The following is a 25,356-nucleotide window of genomic DNA, read 5'->3' as shown; positions in this document are numbered from 1 at the left end:
CATTAACAGTGTGCTGGATCAGCAACAAAAAAATGTTTCAGAATTCCACAAAGCAACCTACAGATTGAGAAGAAAGTTGCAAATCAAGATTCTTTTCTTACAGCCTTTTGATGTAAAATACTTAACCATCAATCTAGGAAACATAATATACATCTGAAAGCAGAACCTACTTCTAAATCACCAAATTAAATGGTTGCAATACGAATGCTCTCCAGAGACATGCTCAGCCTCATTTATCTCAAACAGGAATAGCTAAAAGAAAACTTCACAGTACTTCTATTACCATTAGTTGCCGTGGCTACAATGGCTGTTAAACCTGGGCTAAAACACAGCCCTGTTCTTGAGACCCTGAAGAAGATCTTCACAAGATCTCAGTGTGTACTGCTGTGCGAACGTGCATAGTTCTGTGTGGTTATAAAGTGCTCAGTCCAGCACAGTGACTCAGTGACAGAACAAAGAAGGCATACAAAAGCCCTTAATACTGTGCATTTCATTTATATTGGTTCATTTAGGCCTTTTGTTTTCTTTAAATTAAGAAAAGAATTTTTTGCAGGGCTATCAGCAAACTCTATAAATTGGGATATTCTAAGTAAATAACACAAGCAGATCTATGTCACTTCAGAAAAACTTTTGAGGTGAAGCTCTTGCCTTCATGATGGCCACAGAAATTATAATTGTTGAAACTGACATTGAATTATTTATTGTGCGTTGTTACAACATGCAATAAATGTACATAATGTGACTGGAAAGACTCCCAAAGGGCTGGTTCCCCTCTCCGACCCCAATAGTAAGTATCACAAATAGTATCACAAGCAGCAGTTCTGAAGTTACTTACCACAACTGCGTGTGATCCTGGAAAGATTAACTAGGTAGCTGCCTCAAAGAAGAGAGGATGTACAGAAAGCACGTTTAATTGTTTCGCCATCATGAAGAATCAGTTATGCCTTCGTAAGCATCAATTAATCAGGTGTACCCAGCAAAGATCTCTGCCAGATAAGAGCAGCAAAGATATGGCTCGGAGCGCATAAAAAATGAGGATTACAGGGAAGGTTGTCCTAAAAACGCCCACAATTTTATTTCCCCGTGAGACGGCGCTCCCCCCTACCAATTACTCGTTAATGTATCAGTTTGTTGTCGCAGCCGCTCTGCGCGGCTTCCGCACGCTCCAGCTCGCCTTCCTCGGCGGAAGCGGGACAAACAAACCGCAAACTTCGGGAGCCCCGGGGAACCTGGGACCGGGCGCTCCGAACGCTGCCCTCTGCACCCTCTGCGGGCGGAGCTCGGCGGGGCGCGGACGGCACTCACCGCCGCAGGCCGGGCGGGGCTCGGGGCCGGCTGCCTCTTGCCCCCTCCCGGCGCGGATCCCGCCCGGCACACTCCACCCACCCGCGGCTACTTGTGCCCCCCTCCACGGCCGCCGGCATTCCCGTGTTGAGCTGAGCCCGTCCCGGCACGGCGGTCATGTCGCGGGGCCCCGTGGCGGCGGTGCGGCTGCTGGCGCTGCTGGTGAGTGCGGGGTGCTGCTTTGCCGCGGGGATCCCTCGGTACCGGGGCGCTGCTTTGCCGGGGATGGAGCCGCGGGGGTGCCGAGTGCGGCCGCCGGAGAGAGGTGCTCCCATCGGGATTTGGCAGCCCTCCCAACGCCGGCTGCGTGTGGCTGCTGGGAACGGGTTTTCTCTCTTTCTTTGGGAATTAGATAAAAGCTATCGCCGTTTGCTGCTTGAAAGCAGGTGGAGGTAGGAAAGGAAATCCCAACAGGAACGGTATCTAGGATGGGTGGGGTTGGTGAGGCGCCGGGAGGAACAGGAACGCGCTGTGGAGTTCCCATTGTTCATGTTCAACATACTCTCTCTACTAAATTGTGTTTCCCTTCTGAGGGAACAGTGCTAGAAGATGAATTAAAAAGTTTGAAAGTCTTTATCGCCTTAGAAAAATTACACCAAATTCTTAACAATCCAGGACACTTCAGACTTTCTCCTGCCCTTCCCTCGCTATTTTTCAGCCATAGGCCTTTAGATCTTCCATTCTATGAAATACTTTCTCAGGCTAAAACAACGACTGTCTGTCTTATGACAAACTGAGAACTAAACACTTGGTTTGTTGGATTTGGATTAATGCTTTCTAGCCCTTTCTAGCCTGTTTGCAGAAAACTCTTCGTTGTATCTGCGGCATTTTCTTTTGCTTTTCACCTTTCCAGCCTGGCGGAATGCCTGCGGAAGTTGGGCTGTCGCCACTCAGACAAAGGTGAGGGTGGAGGCCATGCCTTGGGCTGTGCCAGGAGCTGCCGAGTAGCTGGGCAGGGATCCGTAATGGCTTCTTGCATGGAGATAATGGAAAGTGCTGGGGGTCGGGACCTTGTTCCCTGAGCTTGGGAACCTGCAAAATCAGATTTGTTATCTGGAGACCTGTTGACTGATAACTCTAATACAAACATATGGTTGTGCATAAGTTGGCCAGCAACAGTTAGACCTGTTTTTACAGCAAGCTGGTAGTTGGGGTTTGGTTGGAAAATGTTTTATCCTCATTTTGTCCAAATTAATGATGGAAAACGTGGAGTGCCACTTCAGCAAAAGATTTTACATATTCTCTCTGTAATACCTGAAGCCACACCATCGTCCAGTTTGGTGAGCTTGCACTGGCTCAGGATGCTGCTAGCTTTGCCTGAAGAACATTATTTTTCTCAATCCTCATCATCCTCAGTTTCAGCTAAGGCTGAGTCAGGATAACTCAGGTTGGCCTAAAAGACTCATTGTTGGATAGAGTATTAGAGTGAATAAAGTTGCCTTAGTTGGCTGATGTCAGAAGAGAAAGAGAGTCTCTGCTGGGTTTTGAAATTTTGGCATTCTTTCCTAATCTGGGCATTCATGTGGCAAAATGTCAAGTTTCTTATTTGAGAGTATTGGATTAGGGTCATTTATTTCTTATGAATCTTAAAAAACTACTGAAAAATAAAACTGGTCTAAAAGTGGTGTCTTCTCAAAGCATCTTCTGCCTTAGAGGCATCAGGAATAGTAGGTTCTTCCTCTCCCAGTTTTTCCTGGAAGTATCTCTCAGTGCTCCCTCCCTGCCTACAGGCTGCATCTCTGTATCATCATCCCTGGGTCCTCACAGAGGTCATGGCAGATTTCCCCAGGCCCCTGCCTGCGACCCTTTTCCAGGAATATTTGGCTGTGCTGAATGGTGGTGCACTCAAAGGGTTGGGCCTGACTTGGAGCATGTCCAGGGCACACACCCTGAGCTATGGGCCTGCCAGGCGGGCACAGCTGTCGAGGATTATTAGACTGGGAGGTTTCTCGGTCATTTCTAAAGGGGGTGGACATCATGTCTTCAAGAGAAGAAGTCTTGGAACACTTCCTGCATTTGAGTGAAAGAATAGTTGACAGAGATGAATGAATCTTACTATGGGAGTAGCAAAATTTACCTCTTCTCTGAACGTCTTCCTCAGATTGTACTTGAATGATGTTTGGGATGTTAAACTTAGGCTGGGTATGATGAAATTCAGGCCTGAATATCACCATTGTAATGTCAGAGTCAGTAGCAGTTAGTTTTCAGAAGTCATAGAAACAAGTTAAATAAAAACCATCACAAAGTGATCTTTGGTTTTATGAAGAGCAGAGGTGAGCTAATTCAAAGCAACCTAGCCTCTGTTGCCAATAACATGCTGAAACATGGTAAAAGTATTTACAAGCATCTGTGGATTGATTCAACATTTTAATATTGTTCCATAAATGGGGGAAAACCCAGCTGTGGTGAGGTCTGAAAGCAGCTGAGAAATAGATAAGGTCTGTTATTTTATCCATCCTATTGAACTGAAGTGGTATGTTACTTTTGATACTAGACTTCAGATGAAAGTGAATCTGTGTAGGAGAGACTACAGAACAAAAAATATGGTCAGCTTGCAAAGAGCTAAAAATTAGGATAATAAAATGAAGATGAAAATTAACAGACTTTTCATCTCTGGGACTATCTAGGCATCTCCTTAGGTTAGTGAGGCTGAGGGACCTCCATCCCTTATTTTTAAGAACAGGATAAACAGTTCTCAGGAAGCATTTGGGTGTAGTTTGTTTTCCCCAGGACCAGGAGATGCGCTAGTAGATGACCTTGGATGGTTCTTCCTGCTTTGCTTCTCTGAGGCCTTCACATGTTGTCTTCAACACCAAACTACTCAAAGGAGGTGCAAGCTCCAAATCTCCCAACACACAGAACATGGAAAAGACCACATTTCTAAGCATTGCTGTTTCATGGTGTAGTAAATACAGACACATACCTTCTTGGTTACTCAGTCTTTATAGCTTTACAGCTTAAATCTGAGCTTTGTATTGAAAATCTTTAGTCACTTTAGTCCTTTACTCACTTCCTGACTATAGATGAACAGGTATTTGGGCAAGAACAGCCTTGCAGTCACTATACATGGCAGTCACTCCCTTCTTTCCCATACCCTCTTGCCTATTCCTGCTGCTTTCCTGTAGTATTTCATTACTTCAGGCCTCAGACATTTTTTTCGTAACCATCTAGTTGTCTTCTGACAATGTGTTCTCAGCTCTGGTCAACAGGTGTCATCAGTAGATGTCTGGGTTTTGAGCCAAGGCTATGATCCACAGCAAATGACAGAGCTTTCCTACTCTAAGCCATTTAACAGAAGGCAGGTGAAAGATACTTTAAAAAAAAAAAAAAAGGGGGGGGGGGAAGGGGGAAAATTCACATGTTCAACAGGCAGTAAATTCTGACATTTCACTTGTCCTTGAAGAAAATGTCAATGAAAAGTGCTTTTCCCCCTATTTAAAAATTTTGTAACCTTTAAAAATTTTCAGTGAAAAGGCTGGTTCCCTTGATGTATTTTTTCCCCTTGTATTTGTGCTTTTTGTGAATAAAATTGTCATTCTTAAACATTTTTTGTAGATATGTTCTAAGTCACTTGTGAGGCTACCTGTGGACAGTAGGTTGAATAATACAAGAGCAAAAGTATTTTTACTATCTTAGCATTAACCTAGAATGTTTTGAAGGACATTTGCTCCTATGTAGACAAATTGATTTTTACTTTTACTTATCTTAATGAAAGATTTTCTTTTTATAATGACTAGTGGAATTTTTTACACATTTTTGACACTCATATCAGTGGAAGATCTGCTTACTCTTGGTCTTCAGACACTCTTGTTTATGCTGGGTTCTCAGGTTTCCAATACAAGGAAACTTCTCGCCAGGTGCCTCTTGTCTCCATTCGGTTTTGAGATAGGAACAGTTTTCCCTCCAGTTTACCAGTTAGAACAACCCAGGATGTTTCTGATGACATCTTGACAATTATTCACTTTCCAGAAGAGCTGCTGCTTCTGTGGTAAATCTTGACTATAAAGCACTATTGTTCTGTCACTCTTGCTGGTATAATCTCATTAGTCATGAAAATAAATTTTGTAAATTCATACAGTTAGTAAAATCAAATGAGACTAAGAACATCCATGAAAAGCTTGGTGTGAGATCCTGTACCCTTCATGATGCATATCCATTAGGAAACCTACTGCTTGAAAATTTTTTAATAAATAATTTGATAATTTGCTTCATAATATATACATTGGAAAAAATACCATTTGAAAAACAGTTTGGTTGAACAAGTTGAAACATAAATCTGTATTGCTCAACACAGTCTGCTGGATTCTGTGGGTACAAGATAACATCTTTTTTAAAAAAAGAAGCTGTCATCAATTCAGTAATCAAGGCTGAGTCAGAGAGAGGAATAGGGAGAGCCCAGTGAACAGACTAGAAACCAGTCAGGGACTGACTTATTTGAGTAGAAAACCATGTTTTCTGTGCCAGCTTTGCCTTAGGCAGTAGTATGCCTAAGGAAATAATCACCTAAGTTGCAAAATATAAGTAGTAATAGTTTTCAGAAAAATGACAGTATTTGCCACCGCTATAAAGTTCAAAAGCTTGATTTGTAGGTTTCCCATGTAGTAATAGCCTACTTTTTATTGTTGCTGCTTCCCAATACCTACATTTTTTGCAGTTTGAGGGGTGTTGTTACTTGCAGGTCTTTGGTGCCTGGAGAGTGGACATAAACATGGAGTCTCTGATAAGTTGGCTTCTTCCAGCCAGGATTTGTCACCTAACTGAGCCATTCAAGGCCATGCGCAGCTGTCCTGGCCTATCCTGGTGTGTGAAGAGATGGACAGTCCCAATACTGAATGTTAGCCTGCGAGGTTTTGTCAGAGCAAGCACCTCTGCCTTGTTTAAATAAGTGATGCCATTTATCCTCCCAGCAAGATTCTGAGTAAGAGAGCTGCTTCTGTCGTGTACACTTCAGCAGATGTTTGGGTTAGTCCTTACCTTTAAACACCATTTGTCCAATTTTCTTCTCTGATGTGATTGGTAACCCACCACAGACACAAATCCAAGGCTTGCCCAGAAGTGGGAGCTTTTCCAAAATGCTGCCAGCAACCAACACTTATCAATGTGCACATCCCCATCATTTTGGGATATTGAAGCATTATTCACCACTAAAAAAAATGGTTGTTTAAAAATTACTATAAAGTCTGAATTTATTAGCAAAAAAATATTAATTGCTTATAATCTGTTTCCTGCTAGGAAAAAAGTGTCAAATTTAATGATTATGTACTTAAGAGTGTATGTTTTTAATGTCAGTGGTTATTGGTTAATTTTTCAGAAGTTGTTACAGGTAAATAATAAATATTAATTTATGCAGGTCAGAAGCCATCTTCATTGTGCCTTTGCTGCTCTTACAAAGCCAGTCACAAAAGTTAAGTTTTAGTACTGCTGAAGTGACATAGAATTAATAATGACTCATTTCCATTGCAGATCTGTTTGAGTTATGGACATGGGCTCTACGTGAAGGTAGGATATAATGGAAAGCTTTTTCTTTATCAGTGCCTATAGAACGGTTCTGGCTCTGAGCAGCATGTCAAAGCCATGCCTTATTTCAGTTGATAAATGTCTTGAATTCTACCATTTTCTGAAATGTGAAAGCTGCATAATGAATAGAGAAATGAAAGCTGAAAAGTAAATTAATAGACTGCTGCATCCATTATGGCACTGAACTTCGAGAAACTTCTCCTAACACAGTAAAAATGTAGATTGCTTTTTTTGAACTCAGTAGATGAAAAACCACTGTTTTGTTGAATATGGTAATCTGGGAGCTAACAGAGACAGTAGAAACTGAAGTGGACAGAAGGATGAGGGGTGTCATGCAGAGTGAGAATGAGGTGTAGTTAAACAGGGATAGCAAAGGCATTGGGTGGATTGCATAGAGGCCTGCTTTTCCATGTATTCTCTTTCAGAGAGAAAGTTAAATATGCAAGACAGTATTGGTGGGAAGATAAACATGGAGTAATGCAGAAATGGTGGTTCAAAACAGCCTTGGTGCCAAACTTCTTCCCACATCTGTTGACAAGCATTTAAATCTTCCAGAGCAGTTGTATTTTCACCAACCACTGGTCACGGAAACTTGCTCATATTTTTAAAGCCTGTCTTGCCTAATTCTGTCTTGATGAAAAGACCAGTGCACTTTTCCTCTTCAACCAGCTTGAGGACTGTATAGCTGTTAGACTGCGACTCAGAAGGCTGATGCTGCACCATAATTTTGAAGTTACTAGCTATTGAAAGAGCAAAAGTTCCTCAGAAGTCTTGGCTACAGCGGCAATAAAGCATTTATCTGAAGTGACTGAATGAAATGCTGACATTCCATCTTGTCTTTTCACAGGTTTATAATCGAAATGACAGGAGTGGCGTGCTGTCTCATCCCAACAGCCTGGTCAGACAGAAGCGAGAATGGACAGTCCCTCCAGCTTTCATACGGGAGGAGGAGGACAATTCCTATAAGAATCCAATTGCTAGAGTAAGCCCAGAAAACAGTTAAATATGCAGTATGCATAAAAATAGAGATGAAAATATAAAATAAGAGTGTGGCTTCCCTGAACACATGCACAAATATTTCTTTATTTTTAAAGGACTATTTAATTTTAAAGGACTATTTTGAAGGCCAGTTGAAAATCAATGCATTTTATTCTGTTTCCTTTACTTTTAAAGCCTGGTTTGACTCAGTCACTCATCTTTTCATAGCCCCATTTTTCATTAAACTTTTGGGGAATGCAGTATCTTTGAGTTTTTTTTCACCCCACCACCCCTGCTCAGCCGGGGTTGAACTCAGCAAGTGGGTCCCAGATCTGCTGATGGTGATTGGACAGAAGGGTGTACATGGAGCATGATTATGTATACCTAGTCGTTTAGGAAACGGAGCTAAAAATAACCAAGGTGTTACCCTTTGTGAAAGAGTGATATGCACCTGGTTCAGCACCAGTGTTAAAATGTAAATTCACCACTCCTGCCACTTCAGCACATAAAATGACTGCAGGCGATGGCAAGCTGTTGGCCTCTGCTTGAGCTGCCCCTTGATGGTGATACTGGCACAATGCACATTTTTCCAGATGTTTTTAATATCTGCTGACAGCAGAGAAAAGGTGTAATCTCTAGTCTCTGCAGCCTCTTCTATGTGTTCACCTCCAGGTCTGACCTTCTTTCCTCTACCCTGTCCCTTCTCCAGTCTTGGTATATTTGCTAGCTTAGGTCTGACCTCCCAGATCAGCTTCCAGATCCAGACATTTCTCATCTCCCTGCACCAGATTATCAAACAGAACATGCAGCCCTTCTTGCATTCATCTCTACATCTCCATGGTCAAAGGAGTGCAGGGAAATGTGTTAAATGTTTATTTTTGTTTGTTCATTGCAAGATAGAAAAAATGTTTTGTTGCTTTTAAATGTGATTTTATTTACTGAGTGCTATTTAATTTGTAATATTCCTACTAGATACATTCAGACCTTGAAGATACAGGAATAGTAGTAACTTACACTATATCTGGTCAAGGAGTAACCGAACCCCCTTATGGATTATTTGTTATCAATGGAAAGACTGGTGACCTGAACATAACAGGAAGGGTGGACAGAGAAAAGACTCCAATTCTTCTTGTAAGTTGAAAATTGATTTTTTCTTTTTCCCCATGTCCATTTTTTATTTATTTTCTTTAAATGTGTCTGCTTGAAATAATACATCTATATAATGTATTTCTGGATATTTGTGTATACCTGCTTGTATTTATAAGCATATATAATAAGCTTTTATAATATTTAGACTTTGTTATATATAATGGGTGTATTTCTGTTTTGTGTTTGTGTATATGACAGTCACTCATTGAATTAGTTTATTGTTTCTGTCTGTATTACCAGGTCCGAGGCCACGCACTAGATAAGAACGGGGCAAAACTGGAAGAGCCAATAGACCTCCCAATTAAAGTTGTGGACATAAATGACAATTTTCCAGTGTTTTCACATGAAGTTTTTGTTGGTTCAATTGAAGAATTAAGCGAAACAGGTAATTTTATTTTAATTTTTTTTTTCGTTTTTCCCAAGATTTGCAAGGGGACGAGTGAATAGGCACTTTGAAGCAGTTTATCTGCAATAACAAAGGCACATTCTCTTGCTGACATAAGCCAGGTTATCCATGTGTGAATGAAGGTTTTTATTCAAGGCTAAGCTGTGTTGTGTGATTAAGGGAGAGCATCCACCTAGGGGCAAGAGAGAACAATACTTCCTCTTGTGGCACCTCTGGTTTGTTATCAGAGCTAGCACAAATCCAGGAAACCAGAGTTCTTCTGCAGGAATTGCACAGGAAATGAAATCTGCCTTCTGGCCTAGTAGTCAGAGCCTATTTGGAAGGGACTTCACCCTGCCATCCTCATCCAAAGCCCTGCTTTATCTGTGGGCTGGAGAGGTACTTTGCTGTTAACATATATGGGTGTCCCCATAACCACTGAAGAACAAGTTAGTGGCCATTTTCCTATTCACATCAGTAAACATAAGAGCAACAGATTATTTTCACGAAGATTAGGAAAGATGGAAACTACCTAATAAATACCTGGCAGTGTGTCCATTTCAATGTCACTATTATCTGAAGAAACAAATTCTTGCCCATTCAGTTGGGTGAGGCATTGAGTAACCTCAGCAATTTTTCAACTCAATAGCAGCCATTTGTAATGGCTCTTGGCATGACTTCCAGATGCTGAGTTGCACCCTCTCCCAAAGGATAAAACCCCGTGCCATAAGTTATAAGGGGATTGCACCATGGGTACCACCATGTATTTTGAGTGAAGCTGTTGGAGGGCATCAACCCAGATCAATGGTTTTAATAATGCTCAGGTAGAGGAATAGTTAGTGCTCTTTTTAGAATAATGTGTGAGGGAAATGTAGCTCATGGTTCAAAAGCTTGTAGTTTCTGCTCTGTGTGGTATCTACATTTTTTCTGTCAGAATTACTGAGAGAATTTGACCTGTTGTTTAATTTGTGCATTGAATTCTGTGAGTTACAGGTGTGTGAATACAATCTTTTTCATGGCTAGAAATATGCTATTAACATGTACCTTTAGGGTTTAAGAACACTTCTTCAACTTCATGCATTAAATAAATAAAGTCAAGAGCATCAGAAAATTGTGCAGTTCATTTAACCAAATAATCTTATCTTTGACATTACAGTAAAGATATTTACCAGTGCATGTGGTGTAAACAAGGGACACATTTTTTTTGTGTTTTCCAGGTACAATTGTAATGAGGATAAATGCAACAGATGCAGATGAACCAAATAATCTAAATTCCAAAATTGCTTTCAGGATTGTTTCCCAAAGCCCTAGCAATGCATTCAGCATGGATAAGAATACTGGCGAGGTTCGAGTAGCAAAAATAAACCTTGACAGAGAGGTAAAAAAACCCTCCTATTTTGATATTTGTTAGTATTGGGTTTCTGCTACCCATTGTGTCAACCTCAGCCGTGCCTGCACGGTGAAGAGCTGGCTCTCTTACCTTAACTTCCCTTTGGATTAAAGCCTTGTCTGGGTGATGCATGCTTTTCAGGGATTGAGGGGAGAGGTGATGGGATCAAGGCTTTATCCCTCCTGTCACCTCCCTTGCACAGCACCAGCCTGATGGTCGTTGCTTTCTGTCCCTCCTGTGCAGTCAGGGCAGCAGGTACCCAAAACAAGGCATCATTTCTTTCTGCTGGGGAGTGTATGGCAAAGATAACCTAGATCACCACCTGCAAAGCTACTGGTTGCCTCTGGACTTTTGTAGCCTGCCATGCAAATCACGACTCGAAGTGTTAGGACAGGTGCTACTGTGAAACTGCATTGAAAGACCTATTACCAGGGGCATGACCTGTGCTTGCAGAGTTTTCCCTGGCCAGCAGATGGTGACGGGAATGCTAGCTCTGTGGCTGAGGGATGTGGCTCTGCCTCTGGCCATGTCCTGGCATGCAGGTGTCACTGGTCCTGTCCCTGTTCATGGCCACTGGAATTTTTTACTTTGCCATGTAAGTGCAGTCTGACTCTTAGTGGGGAAGATGTGAAAATCCTGTATCCTTTTCGAAGCCTCAGTTCTACTCCAGCAGAATCTGCCAAGGTACTTGTGTGTGAGATTTATCATTAGCTAGAGAGGAGTTACAACTGACCGTAAGAGACATTACCAAAATGTAATAGAGATAATACAGCAAAGGAAGAATTTTTAGCCTGGATTAAACCCTTTTCTCTTACCATGACAGGCACAAAGTAGCTATTCTTTGGTGGTGGAAGCAAAGGACCGTGGTGGTGAAATAGGTGGGAATGCTGCAACGTGTTCTTTAGAAATCAAGATTCTGGATGTCAATGACAATATACCTGTTGTTGAAAGTCGCACAGTAAGTACAATTATCAGAATTTTTGGCGTGTTCCTCCACCTGCCAGTATCCCATAATAAGACACTGTGCAAAAATCCTTTGCGCTGATGAAATGAGGTAAACCATGACATCTTTTTGAAGAGTGGTTCTTTTTTTTATTGTAGTTTGAAGGAAGCATTGAAGAAAACAAAGCAAATGTGGAAATAATGCGAATAAAAGTATTTGACAAGGATGAAGAGTTTTCTGATAACTGGCTGGCAAACTTTAGCTTTGTTTCTGGTAATGAAGGTGGTTTTTTCCAAATTGTAACAGATACCCAAACAAATGAAGGAATTTTGACCATTGTGAAGGTAAGTATAGATTTTAGAGATTCTACTTTAAATATTAGAATAATATATCCATCTATGTTGACAAATTGTGTTTATTCAGTCAATATGTAAAATTCAGTCAATGTGTAAAATATGTGGATACTCCTCCTTTGCCATATTATTAATACATTCAGTAATTCCATGCAAAATAATATTTTTGTCAAGCTTTTCTGTTTGCATTCTGTGTGATCTCAAATATACCTAGTAGGGCAGAAGTCCCCAGACTTTCCTGGCCCTTTAGGCAACACTACTAACATGCTGTAAAGTTTCCTGTTTCTGCCATCCTTGATGATCTCAGTATAAATTTCTTTATTTCCCCTGGCCACTGATAATGTTGCAGGCAACACCTGTTCCATGAGCCATAGGCTGCAGACTATTTTATGAATTTTTGTAAGTTGGAATGATGATGAAATTATTTTCCATTAATGGAAATGTCTGTTTCAAAATTTTCACTTTTCTTTAGTCCACAAGTACTGAAGATGCATAGTGCCTTAAGCAGCTTTTTCTTTTTCCTGCTTGGGTTTGCTTTTCTGAAAACTTCTAATTATTAAAAAAAACAATAGCATTATTAAGTGAATGATTTGGTTAAAAAAAAAAAAAGGCGAACACATAAATTTGGAGGAGCCAGGTAATTGAGGACTGATTCACTGAAAGCACAGGCAAAATATAAGGGTAGGACTCCTTTCACATACCTTAAATTAGTTTAATTCAATAATATAAAGCCAGACCTATGATGTCATACGTGAAAAATTAGTGAGAGTAACAGGTTAAGAAACTTACTTGCACTGTAACATCCTTACTGCTTAAATATTACTTAACTCCTTATTACTTAAATAAGGATGCTATAGTATTATTTAATGTATGCATGTTTTCTAGATATTGGATTCTGACAAATTCTGATTTTTTAAAATTATTTTCTTTATTGCTGTAGGAGCTGGATTATGAAAAAATGCAAAGCCTAAACTTGGGTATTGTTGTTACAAACAAAGCAGAGTTCCACAAGTCAATTAAACACAATTTCAAAGCAGAAACAATTCCAATCAAAATTAAGGTGATCAATGTGCGGGAAGGCCCTGTGTTTCCTGGTGGCACAAAAATTATTGAAGCAAGTGAGAAACTGCAGATAAAACAGGTTATTGGACAGTATCAAGCCTATGATGAAGACACTGGAAAAATAGCAGAGCACATTACGTAAGTATTTTTTTATAACCATCATAACTGAGTATGTCAGAAGTCGTGTCTTACTGTCAAAATTTGCATGTTGAACTGAAATCATTTCAAATAATTTTCTGCTAAGGATAATTCACACCTAAAACACCTCATGATTGTCAATATTCTATTATGCAGAAAACAGGTGATATTGAAATCCTCCTTTTGCTGTATATGGCAAGACATGAGTGTTTGGGCTGAAGTTGTCTGTGTTAGCATGATGTGTTTGTTATACCTGTCTGCTTTTGAGATTAGATTTACCAGTCTGATTCCACTGTCTCCAGTAAAATTATATGCAGGAACTTTTATCAGTCAGACAGAAAGGGTGTAACACAGATATGTCTGCCTGTGTGTGCTTGGGTTTTGAATCATAGCTTTTCAGCTAGAATGTTTTTAACCACCACCATGGCCTTTACAAATGGTGCACACCTGGGGGTGGACCCCTTTCCCCATGTCTGTAATACAGTTTTTCATGAGTGTCTAATGCTCATCTTTTGCTGGGAGTAGAGATGGAGAGGAAGAGGACAGTGCCCAGCAGTGCAGCTCTGTCTCCTGTTCCAGTCTCGCTCCCTGATAGTACTTTCTGTAATGCACCCAAACCTAAATCTCTGATCTTGGGAGAAAAGCAGCTCTCAACATTCAGGGTAGGTTTACAGTTGTAACCAATTACAGTGGCAGGAGCATCAGGCCTCAGACTTAGGGATTTGATCTCTGTTTTAAATGACGAGTAAAGGTACTGTGAAGCTGCTTTTTCTACTGATGGTTGTTCTCCTCATTATAAATGTGTCCATCATTGTGTGATTTTCATCAGATACATGAAAGGAAAAGATGCAGCAAACTGGATCACTGTAGACTCAGTCACAGGTGAAATCCGACTTGCTAAAAATCTTGATTACGAATCACCTCATGTAGTAAATGGTACCTACACTATCACCATGTTGGGTGTAACTACTGGTAAGTCAAGAGGGTTTTGTTTTCACACTAATTGGTCTGTTTGCCTATTTACAAGGGTAGTTGGTTTAATCTACTTATCTCGAAAGTTAGGCACCAAGTGCAGTCTCGGTATTCAAAGGACAGATGCAGGCAGCTCATTTTTTGGAATGGGTTCCCAAGGTGTCTGTTTCTTCCCTTTGACTAGATGGATGTGATCTTTTAATAAAAGTTTTCAAAGATAGGTTTGATAGGAAACTCTTGTCAAGGTGGGAATTGCCAATATTTCAATATGCCTATCATCAGACTTCATAGTCCTAAGTTTTCTTGACTTCTAAGCAAGAAAGACTGTCTGAACTTCTTTTGTATCTAAGTAGAATTCTTCATTTATAATCTGCATATTACTGTGTAACTATACTTTTTTTTTTTCAAGTAAAGTAATAAAACAGCTTGTCTTCAGAAGAACTTTGTCAATATATTTATTAACACTGGGAGTGAGGTACTGCTCTCATAAGCACCAGGGAGATCTCTTTCAACTTACTTGAGCAATGTTGCTGTTTTGGAAAACATTAAGGTTTTTCTTATTATTTTAAGATAAGTTTTTGTGCACAAATCAATTTTATTTTTCATATTTTAAATTCTTAGATTCCCCAAGGAAAACAATCACTGGCACAGTCGTCATTCAAGTTAAAGATGAGAATGATAACTGCCCAGTGATTGTGAACCCTGTGCAGACTGTGTGTTCAGATGCAAAATTAGTTGATGTTACAGCTCATGATTTGGATGGTTACCCAAACAGTTATCCCTTCAGCTTTACTGTCATTGATGAACCAGAAGGGACAGCAGAAAAATGGATAATTGCATCTGGAAATGGTAAGAAAATGTATTTTTAATTACTTTTAGTTATTTGAAGTCCTAAGGTCGTAATTTATTAATTCCAATCAAACTGACAGTTTGGCTGACTGAGAGCAATAAAACAACCCTATTTATGGAGTCAGGCATTAAGACCATAATTTGCATTCTTCTCCCTTCTCTCTAAAGTTTATAAAAGTCCAGACATGTCCTCTGGGGTGTGTGGTCTTCCCTCAGTTGGACCATCTTTGCCTGGCTTGATACCTTATGTGTGGTAACCAGGATTTCATGAATAATGCTAGGATCAAGCTATCCCTATCTTCTCATGGAAAACATGCAGTGATGCATTATCTGGGTATAGATGACAAGCTGTCCACGAGCCAGCACTGTGTCCTTGTGGCCAAAAGGTCCATGGTGTCCTGGAGTGCATTGAGAAGAGCATTGCCACCAGGTCAAGGGAGGTGATACTGCCTCCCTCCTGTGCTCTGGTGAGATCACATCTGGAGTGTTGTGTTTAGTTCTGCCTCCTTGGAATAAGAAAGACGCAGAATTCCTGGAGCATCCTGCAAAGGGCAGCAAAGATAATTAAGGGAGTGGAGCATCTCTCTTACAAGGTCAGGCTGAGGGAGCTGGGCCTGTTCAGCCTTGAGAAGAGATGACTGAGAGGGGATCTCATCAATGTCAATAAATATCTAATGGAAGAGTGCCAAGAGGATGGAGCCAGGCTCTTCTTGGTGGTGCCAAGCAGTAGGACAAGAGGCAGTGGGCAGAAACTGGTGCACAGGAAATTTCCACCTGAAAACGAGGAGGACCTTCTTTACTGTGCAGTGACTGAGCACTAGAACAGATTACCCTGAGAGGTTATGGAGTCTCTCTCACTGGAGATACTTGAGAACTGTCTGGATGCGGTCCCATGCTGTGTGCTTTAGGATGACCCTGCTTGAGCATGGAGGTTGGGCCAGATGCCACACTGTGGTCCCTCCCTACCTTAATCATTCTGTGATCTTCTGCCTTGTTAGTCCTTGACATGACATAGCCACAGGAGCAGTTATTTTGTTGGCTCCTGATGTCTGTCTGCAGCCTACAACAGATTAATCTCCTCAAGACTGAAGCTGTTTCTTTGAGTTCAGCCTGTATCTATCCAGATGACATGGTTGATGCTATACAGGTGATTGGGCTGTCTTCCATGCTAAGTCTCTGGTCATGTGAAATTTCACAATCATCTGAGGCTGCAAGTGAGCATCACTTATGAGCATGAATTCCTTGATAAAAATAAAAGCACATATACTGTAGCAGCAGCTAATTAAACTTAATTCCATTGCATTGGCTGGGTTTAACTGGAGGGGATTTGTTGGAAGACTGTAACAGTTGTATTTTAGTTAGTTTACAGGAGTCAATTTTCTCTCTGGTCACTTCTTGTGGTTTTTTTTTTTTGTTTTTTTTTTTCATTTAACCTCCCTCCACTTCTGCCTCAGACACCAGCATACAGCTGATACCACAAAACCTGAAGCCAGGCAGAACTGAAGTTCCCATGCTAATAAAGGATTTCCAGGGGGTCAGCTGTGCTATGCCACAGTCTCTGCAGCTGACTGTTTGTGAGTGTGCAGATGATGGCGTGTGCCAGGAGAAGTTTGTTGGCGCAAAGTCGGTGGGTCTGGGACCAGCAGCAGTTGCACTGATCATCTTGGCATTTTTACTTCTGCTGCGTAAGTAATTGTTTCATGTTATCTCAGAAACACTGTAAATGTGGTCTGCAAAGCATCAGAAAAAAAACAGTCCAGCTCCCAGATTTTATCATCTTGATATGTTCTGTGTAAACTCCTAGTCTTGTGGGAAGTCATGGCAGATCCCCAGCTAATTTTGGTAATACCAGCATTTCACCCTCAAAGGATTTCAAGCTGTGCATTTTAAAATTAATATGAACAACTTTTAATATTTGTTGATGGTGCAGTAAATAACAAGTGGGGAAGCAGTGAGGAATGCTTTTGGTATTCTGAGCTGTCCTCAGCTGAACCCTAACTCTTCCTACTCAAACCACAGCACATTCTCCACTCTTCTCTGTCACTGCAGATTCACTGCCTTGCTCAGAGCAGCATGTGACATTGTTCTTTCGTGAGATAAAAGAAAAATAAGAATATTTATAATTATGGTATGGCCAGGTGTAGCAGTGCTGCATTTAAACTCCCAATAGTTTATTGCTTGTGCTGGCAGCAATCTAACTGTGATAAAACAAAGTCCATGCCACAGGAATAATATTCTCTGATTCTGAAACTGGATTGAGTCCCCCAGGCAACACTCTAGGCATGTCAAAGGAGTGGTGAGGTGGAATGTACATGATGCCGTGTTGTTATCTAGTAGTGAAAGAAGAGGAGGAGTTAGAAATGCTGAGGTTGTACAGTGATAGCCCAGGCTTGGAACTGGTATATGAGATCTTTGATAGAAATATGGCTACGTACACATGTAGCCATCTGCAGGATTCAGGCCCTGATGTGTTAGTTGTCAGTTAGTTGCTCCCTAGGAAACTGGCCTTGGCATATGCATCTAGGAAATGCCTTGAATATTTGGGAACCTGCCTTCAGTCCTTGCCAGCCCTCATACTGATCACTAGCTCATTGAAAATACATTTGGGTGTGGGAGCTGGCCAAACTTACAGTGGCTGTAAGTATGTTAAGGTCCTAATAACCACACAGTTAATGGCAACCTTCTGTTTCCCTACAGTTGTTCCACTGTTACTGCTGCTGTGTCCTGGTGGCTTGGGAGCAAAGGGATTTGGTGGAGGAAAGACTTTTGCTCAAATACCCGACCACAGTGAAGCGATGTTGCGTCAGTGGAACAGCGAAGGAGCAGCTCCTGAGGAGAAGGTATGTATCCCTAATAGCCATTCTCTTTAATGTCTATCCCAGTGTTCAGTTTGGCACCTGGGGCCTCTTCCCCACGCTACAGGTGGATATTTCAGAGCTCTGCAACAGATTTTAACAACACAGGAATATTAATTAAAATTAACCTTGTGAGGCTCAGCGAAGGATGTGTGGGAGATGACTTCTGCCAGCAGCTGTGGAAAAAGCAACCATAGCACTTAAATCCCAAAATATAGGGAAAGCAATCAAGCAAATGTTGATCATATCTGAGCAGAAGATAGGACTGTGGGAAAAGTGTTGAACCAATAGAGAGTGAAACTTTTGCATTTGCAAGCCTGGAATGCTCTGCACCCCTTTGGGAGCATGATAAGGCAGCAAAATAATGGATTATAATGCTGAGCTTCCCTTTGTTGGTTTAAAGTTTCAGGCTGTTTTAAATTACTTCCCTGTGTATTTTCTTTTTTAAACAGAGGAAATTCCCTAGTAAAAAAAAAATAAGGCAGAAAAAGGTTCAAATCTGCAGAGGTAACTGCAAATGCCAAGAGAAATTTTCTCTTTGTTGTTATGCTACAAAACAAGGTTTTCAAAAAGGGCATGACACTGACATGTTTTTGCACAATAACAGAAACTCAAGGTAAAAGACTTTGATTTAGGGCCAATGCTCACACCAGATTCTTGTTAAAAGATAATTAATAAGGAAGCTAAACTGCTAGGGAAAAAGAGAGGGCCAGGCTGCGCCACAGAGGAGGCAGGCAGTGCATACTTCCCCACTTTGTATCTGAGGAAAACTAGGCAGTTTTTCTTGGAACAGCTGGGCTCCCTATAGTTTTGCAAGCCTTTTTTTTTTTTTTTGTGGTTTATTTTTTTGTTGGTTTTTTTTTGAAATTTTTTATTTTAAATCCTCTGAGTTTCAAGAAAACAATGATCTATAGAAACATTTCCGTGAAGCTTCTTGGCAATACATTTGTGGAAGCTGCACCCTGTGTTAGGAAACCTTATACTCTTTGCAGCAACACGTACAAGTACAAATTCAAACAAGTTGTAAGACGGCACCCTCCCTGTTCCCACCCAGCCCCACTGCCGGTTTGGTGAGTTCCATGTGCTATCCAGCAAAGCTTTCATGTCACATCTTAATTTGTCTTATTTATGTAGCCAGTGCTGAGCTTCATTCCACCCACTGCACTTGGGAACTTGAAAGGAGGAACAACAGCAGCAGCAGCAGCGGCAGGAGCAGCAGCAGGAATGAGTGGAGAAGAAGCTCTAATAGGAGCAGGCAGCTCTGCCTCTCACGTAGGAGAGCATCACAACACTATTACCAGGGAAAGATGGGAAGAGCAAAGGCGTCTCCTTTCTGCTGCTGACTATGGAGCCATGGCAGCTGGAGCAGCTGGAGGCATGGCAGGTGTAGACGGCAAGACAGTCGTGTCTGGAGGAGGAGTTGCTGTGGGAGCGGCAGGAGCCATGAGTGAAGAATTCTTAAGAGACTACTTCAATGATGTAAGCATATGACCCAAAAAGAACAGTTTTTTGATGTTTACACTTAGCATTGTGAAATATCGTTCATGTTATGACAGACAGAGATGAGCAGATATGTTGATATAAACAGTCCTGATACTGTGCTTGTGGAGTTGGGGGCATTAAGGTTTTTTGGATTAGCCACACATGCAGGACTTGGAGTGTGACAATGCTCAGTCTTCTAGCACTGAATGCTTGCAAGATGACACACAAATAGGCCTTTCTCTCAAGGAAGATATTTGTGGATGGGATCCAGAATACTCAGCAATAGCAAAGGAGCGCCTTTCGGGGGAAAAGCCCTGAGAAAGACTGTGATCTGAATCTCAGGGACTTAAGAACATGAAACTGGTCTCTAGGGAGGCACCTGTGACTCGTCATGAGTCACAGCTCCAAACTTTACCACAGAGCAAGTTTTTGAAAGATAAGCTGAAGATGTCATACACCAGTGGGTGGGGCTGTATTTTCAAGGTAGCTGATGCAGTTAGTGGTGCTGACTTCTCTGTTTGCCCAGCAGCCTGGGTAAAGTGCCATTCATCAAAAGTGTATGAGGCTTATGTTGCAATCCCCTTTCTTTTTTTTAATGACATAACCATTAGCCAGTAGGTTGTTCCTACTTGTTGAAGCTATTTCTCTTCATGTTACACACACCATTAGTCCTTTGGCTGGTGACCTCCTTATAGTGAAGGTTTTATTTCCATGCACCATCACCTGTACAAGCAAAACGTCTTCACACCCTACAGCTGGCAGCTGATGTGGTTTTGCAGGGGAGTAGTTGTGCAGATTTGAATCACCACCTCAGGCCAGGGAAGGATTTGAGCTTTAGGTACTTGTATGTCTCAGAGCGCTCCAGCTACTGGTCTCCTGGGTGAACAGATGTGAGAGTAGCAATCTTCTTTTCTTCCATTCTTTGTGACATACTTCAAGCATAAGTGCCTGATGAAGTCTGCAGGAGGGAAGCCATACTCAGTATCCATACAACTTCTGGGAGGCTAAAATATCTCAGATTAGGGGTAAGGAAACAGACAAGTAACCAAACCAAATACTTTCAGCTGCTGATTTTTGTGGTGGAATCTTGGGTTGTGTGCCTGCTTCCAGGATCAAATGCAGATAAACATGCAGAGTCAAATTGGGTCTGGATATATAGTACATTACACAGATGCTTGAGCTAATTTGCAGTCCAGAACTTCAAATGTGGTGGAAAGTTGGTCTGAGCACAAGCCAAGGAGCCATATTAGGTAAAGCTGGTTCATCAGGCCCAGAGGATTTGTCTGTCTTCACTTTTGGAACTGGAGCTGATGCAAGAACATACACAGTTATTTGTGCCAGCACCACAGCAGCTCCATGGCAGACACTGCTTTCAGGTTGAGCTGACCCTGTAAGCACTGTAGCCAGAAGCACTGAGCTGTCCTTGCTGCCAGGTGGCCTGCATAGAACCTCAGAATTTGTATGATGGACTATGCATCCATGCTTTACCAATCCATTTAACTTTTTGATTTATTTCCTGTTGGGCATCTTGGTTGTGATCCTATAGTCTGCACTAGTGAAAAGGACCATGGTAGGTGATAACATGTCAGCATGTACTCCGTAAATGTTTGTTTAAATGTTAGGATACTCTCAGAAATGGTCTTGGTGTCCTCGCACAGAAACCTAATTAGAGGTGAAGTTCATTCCCTGAACTAAAACTAAGGCAATTTCTTCATTAATATGGAGCAGTATCACAAATGCCACATTTACTGGAAGGAACAGCAGCAGGTGGCGATGGTATCCAAGGTTTTAAATGTAATCTCAGATTTTTCTTCTCATCAAGTGCACTGTCAAGTTTAGACTAATTTCAAAAAAGCAAAAAAGCATGTTAGGTACAGCCCTCACTTGGTTGACAGTTTCTGTGGGATCAGTTAAATTTTTTATTTCAACCTTTTGTCCAAGCATTTCTGATTTTTCAGGATTACTAAGTCTAGAGCTGACATTAATGTTTTCTTTTGTTTTCTGTCTGCAGAAAGCTGTCTCTTTTGCGGATGAAGATGAAGAGCAAGCTGCGAAGGACTGTCTCCTGGTTTATTCCCAGGGAGAATCAGGCTCCCCTCATGGCTCTGTTGGTTGCTGCAGCTTCATTGAGGGGGATCTTGATGACCATTTTCTTGATGATTTAGGAGACAAATTTAAGACTCTAGCAGAAATATGTATAGGTAGACAGATCAACATGAAAGATGGTGGCTACAAGAATGAATCAGGTTTTGGTCTTAGTGAAGCAAAGTCACAGTTCTTAGATCAGCAAAATGCTTCCACCTCTGAACAAACCTTTGCCTCAGGCAGTGGTTTTCAGTCCATCCCACCCATGCACGCAGGCAGTGGCACCCTGTCCAAGGAGGAGGTCACAGAAACAACCTTTTCATCATCCCATTCTGGGCAGCATAATGCCCGGCACCTCCCCACTGGCCACGCGGAGGGCAATGTCACCGTGACAGAAACATCCTATTCTGTGGGGGCTCCTGCCCGCTCAGCCCCTGTCTTTTTAGACCCCCAGTTTAAGGAGAACATAGTGGTGACAGAGAGAGTGCTGGCACCTGCATCGAGCCTTCAGGGGATGGTGAAAATCCCTGATTTGCCACACGAAGGTAACATGGTGGTTACAGAAAGGATGGTGAAGTCAGCAGGTGCAGGGGCAGGAGCCCTGACAGCTCAGGATCTTCCTGACTCGCAGTACGTGGTGGTGAGGGAGCGAGAGAGGGTGCTTGTGCCTGCTGGAGAGCAGGGCTCGCTCAACTTCCCCGCTTCAACAGAAGAGCACAGCACAGTGCTGAATGAAAGGGTGCTGACAGCCTCGGGGCTGCAGAGCAGAGCTGAGAAGGCAACAGGTGCCAGCTCAGGAAGGCACGAGCATGCTCTGATCACAGACTCCCCACTTAACCTGATGGGCTCTGATTTGCAAGGGCCACCTCCTGCCAGTGCCACACTGAGCAAGTCTTCCCGGGTCACCAAATACAGCACAGTGCAGTACACTCGCTCATAGCCTGGCTCCTTGCAGGAGTGGCAGTGTCCAGCACCCTCCTGTCTGCATGCATCCTGCCTCAGGCTTTTCCCTGAGATCCAAATTTGCAGGAGCTTTCAGAATGACATGTACTCGTTTGCACTAGTTTGTATAAATATGGATTATATGACCAGGAAGCAAGTAAGGAAATCTGGTGTTACATTGGCAGGGATGCTTTTGAAGTGGAAAGATGTGGGAAATACCTTTTTTTTCCTGGTTTGCTATTTTTGTTATTGCTTTTTATTATACACATAGTGCAACAATACCACATAACCAGAGCTGCATAAGTATGGGAAAACAGGAAAAAAATTCTCCAATCTAGCGATGGATAGTAGCCTTCAAAGCACAAGTAAAGTTTTTGAACTGCCGTTGAGTGTATCTGAAGTGCTGTGAGGGGAGTCAGTTTCTCATTGTGTGTTTGCCATTGTGTTGTGGGCCATGGTAGTTCCCCCTGAGCCTTGCTAAGAAATCTTCCTGAGAAAGCCCAGGCCAGCAAAGCTAGTATGCCTTCAGGGCAGTGGTGTGTTGATCTCCTGAAGGGATGTCACAATTTCAGGTTATCAGAATTTGTAACTTAAGCAATCAATACTTGCATGTTACCACAGCACTTAAAGAGAGCAAGTAGCAAAAAAGCTGATAAGTGCAATTTTTCATTACCTCAGTCTAAAAGTTCCATTACTTCTGTGGGTCTACACTGACATGGACTAGTAAGCATTTGCATTGTGTACATTTTCCACTTTATTTAACTTACGAGAAACAGCCAAGGCTTACCTTAGCCCTAGAGCCAGAGATTCAGTCAGTGGCTTTGCCAGCGAAGTTTATGGCCCTTGGACACCTGTAGGATCTGATTTACAAGTGCAATTCAGTATTTGGAATTGTGTCTGTGAACTCACAGATACAAAAATCAGCCTTGTGTGTGTGAGGTTCCACTAGTTTAATCACCAGAGCTTGAGTGGCTGGTATAGTGCTGTGTAATGACAGCTTCCCTTTGCTGTGACAGGACAAGGGGAAGCTCCCTTTAGCTCTGCAACATTTGAGTTTGCTTTGCTTTCCTTGGAGTTTATGTGGTAAAAGCAGGAAGCAGTACTGCACTGTTAGGCAGTATGTATATATGCACATGTAAATATTTGTATGCCTTTTGGAACATTATGAAGTTAATTTTATACAGGAAAAAATGTCTTACACTCCTTGTGTTTTCTCAGAGTAGAAGTATTTTAGATGAGGCATAGGTAGCATGTTTTTCTCATACCTGTGAAATCTGCAAGTAATGAGGTACTACAAATCCCATGGATCTGCAGAACTTTCAGGTTGTCTCCATCTCCTGGAATTTTGCTGCAGCATTATGTTTTTCACTCATGTGTTCTGCCTTTGACTAGAAATGCTCTCTGTGTTTAGTTTTACTACTAATAAAAGTTGCTTCAAAAACATGAATACATTAACTAGGAACCATGGCTGTGCTCAACCATGACAGATGGGTCATTACATTAAGGGGAGTAATATTTCCAAACATATCAGACTCCCTGCTTGTTTGGACCTACTGGTTATTTATCTCTTACACTATATTTTTAAAATACATGTATTTATTTCTAAGCAAGCCTGCAGTTCCAAGTTGTCACCACTTTTCTGATTTTCTAATAGAGTATCTTTGTGGGTTTATGCAATCTTAAAATAAAGAACTCTACTGTATTTTTTAATTCTTCATTCAAACAACTACCCCAGTGAAAGCACTGGCTTTCCTACTGCAAATGAGGAGTTTAAAGATAGAGTGAGGACTGAGATTTTCTAAACAGCCTCAAGGAATATCTGAAAGATGCAGATGTAAAAAAAAGTTGGTGTCCTGCTATAACTTAAAGATTCTAACAAAAATTAATTCTGCCTCGTGTTTAAGTGCACTAAATTCTGTACTAATTTGATGCAAGAGAGCAGCATCCCATCCATTGATTTACTGGGCTTTGAGTCAAACCCTTCAAATCAGTTTATGCTTCCAGACAACATTGCATAAAACAGTCTCAGTTTTATAACATGTTAAAACATGCAGTTGTTAATATCCAGAAGAAGATGTAAGAGTATAATGTTTGTATATAAACTTTTTTCACAGATCTGCCTGTAAAGAGTCTGTTTGAATCGATTCGTTCAGAGCAAGTCTCCATTATTTGACTTAATCTTGTACCAAGGCTGCAGCTGCTGTCAGCATATCAGCATGTGTTAATGCTGGCAAAACATCCATCAGATTAAGTCACTCACTTCTTATGGAGCTGTGTTTTGTAAACGATAGTGACTGGTGCAAGGAATGTACAGACCCAAATTAATGGAAGTTCCTGGTTAGCATCTGACTACCAGATAACCCCGAGAGGGGGACTAGCCCCAGACACTTATCTTTGTGAGAGATGCCTTGTTGTGACTTCAAAAGGAAAAGCAAAGTCTGTAATTTTCTTATCTAAGAATAACAGAGCACAGTTATGCTGAAATGCCAGCATGACAGGGATTCTATCCATGCTGCTCTTCTGTGATTTATGTTACCTGTGAATCCTTGCTGAGCATGCTGGACTCCACAAGTATGAGCCAGCCTGGTACTACAAGGATGCAGCCTGTGTGCTGCATTTCCACAAGGAAATATTTCTGTGTTATCCTTCAGTGTCTTGTTGGAGCTAGGTTAGACTTTGCAAGACAGTACAATCTTTTCCAGGCTCCATTCTTTACTGGGAATTTCACCACAGTTCACCATCAAAGGTTTAATGCTTGTCAGGGTTATCAGCAGTAAATCAGTTTTTAAAAAGTTAAGTAAATCAGCTGCTCTCCCTAGGAGAGTGATTGTAAGTGTTTATAGTCCTGAGGCATCTCAAAAATGCATCACTCCTCCTGGGTACACTGCAGTAGTGGTGCTGGCTGTCTCCTC

The 25,356-nt window shown here is 41.6% G+C and overlaps 1 protein-coding gene across 1 annotated transcript; it reads left to right on the top strand.

The window, feature by feature from the left end:
• The first annotated feature begins 1,401 nt into the window (after nt 1–1,401).
• On the top strand, nt 1,402–24,521 carry LOC136288651 (desmoglein-2-like). The gene is made up of 15 exons (XM_066182085.1): nt 1,402–1,506; nt 6,808–6,843; nt 7,709–7,843; nt 8,812–8,970; nt 9,229–9,373; nt 10,591–10,751; nt 11,587–11,721; nt 11,865–12,050; nt 13,000–13,259; nt 14,089–14,231; nt 14,853–15,080; nt 16,535–16,765; nt 17,778–17,920; nt 19,070–19,414; nt 21,429–24,521. The coding sequence occupies exons 1-15, from the start codon at nt 1,462–1,464 to the stop codon at nt 22,440–22,442; spliced, it is 3,366 nt and encodes a 1,121-aa protein (XP_066038182.1). The 5' UTR covers nt 1,402–1,461; the 3' UTR covers nt 22,443–24,521.
• Nucleotides 24,522–25,356: the final 835 nt, after the last annotated feature.

This window comes from Chamaea fasciata, unplaced genomic scaffold, assembly GCF_029207755.1.
Source record: "Chamaea fasciata isolate MVZ Bird 193981 ecotype frontalis unplaced genomic scaffold, bChaFas1.0.hap1 SCAF_1, whole genome shotgun sequence".
Classification (NCBI taxonomy): Eukaryota; Metazoa; Chordata; class Aves; order Passeriformes; family Sylviidae; genus Chamaea; species Chamaea fasciata.
The sequence above is the reverse complement of the archived record's forward strand: the minus strand, read 5'-3'. Positions and strand labels throughout refer to the sequence as shown.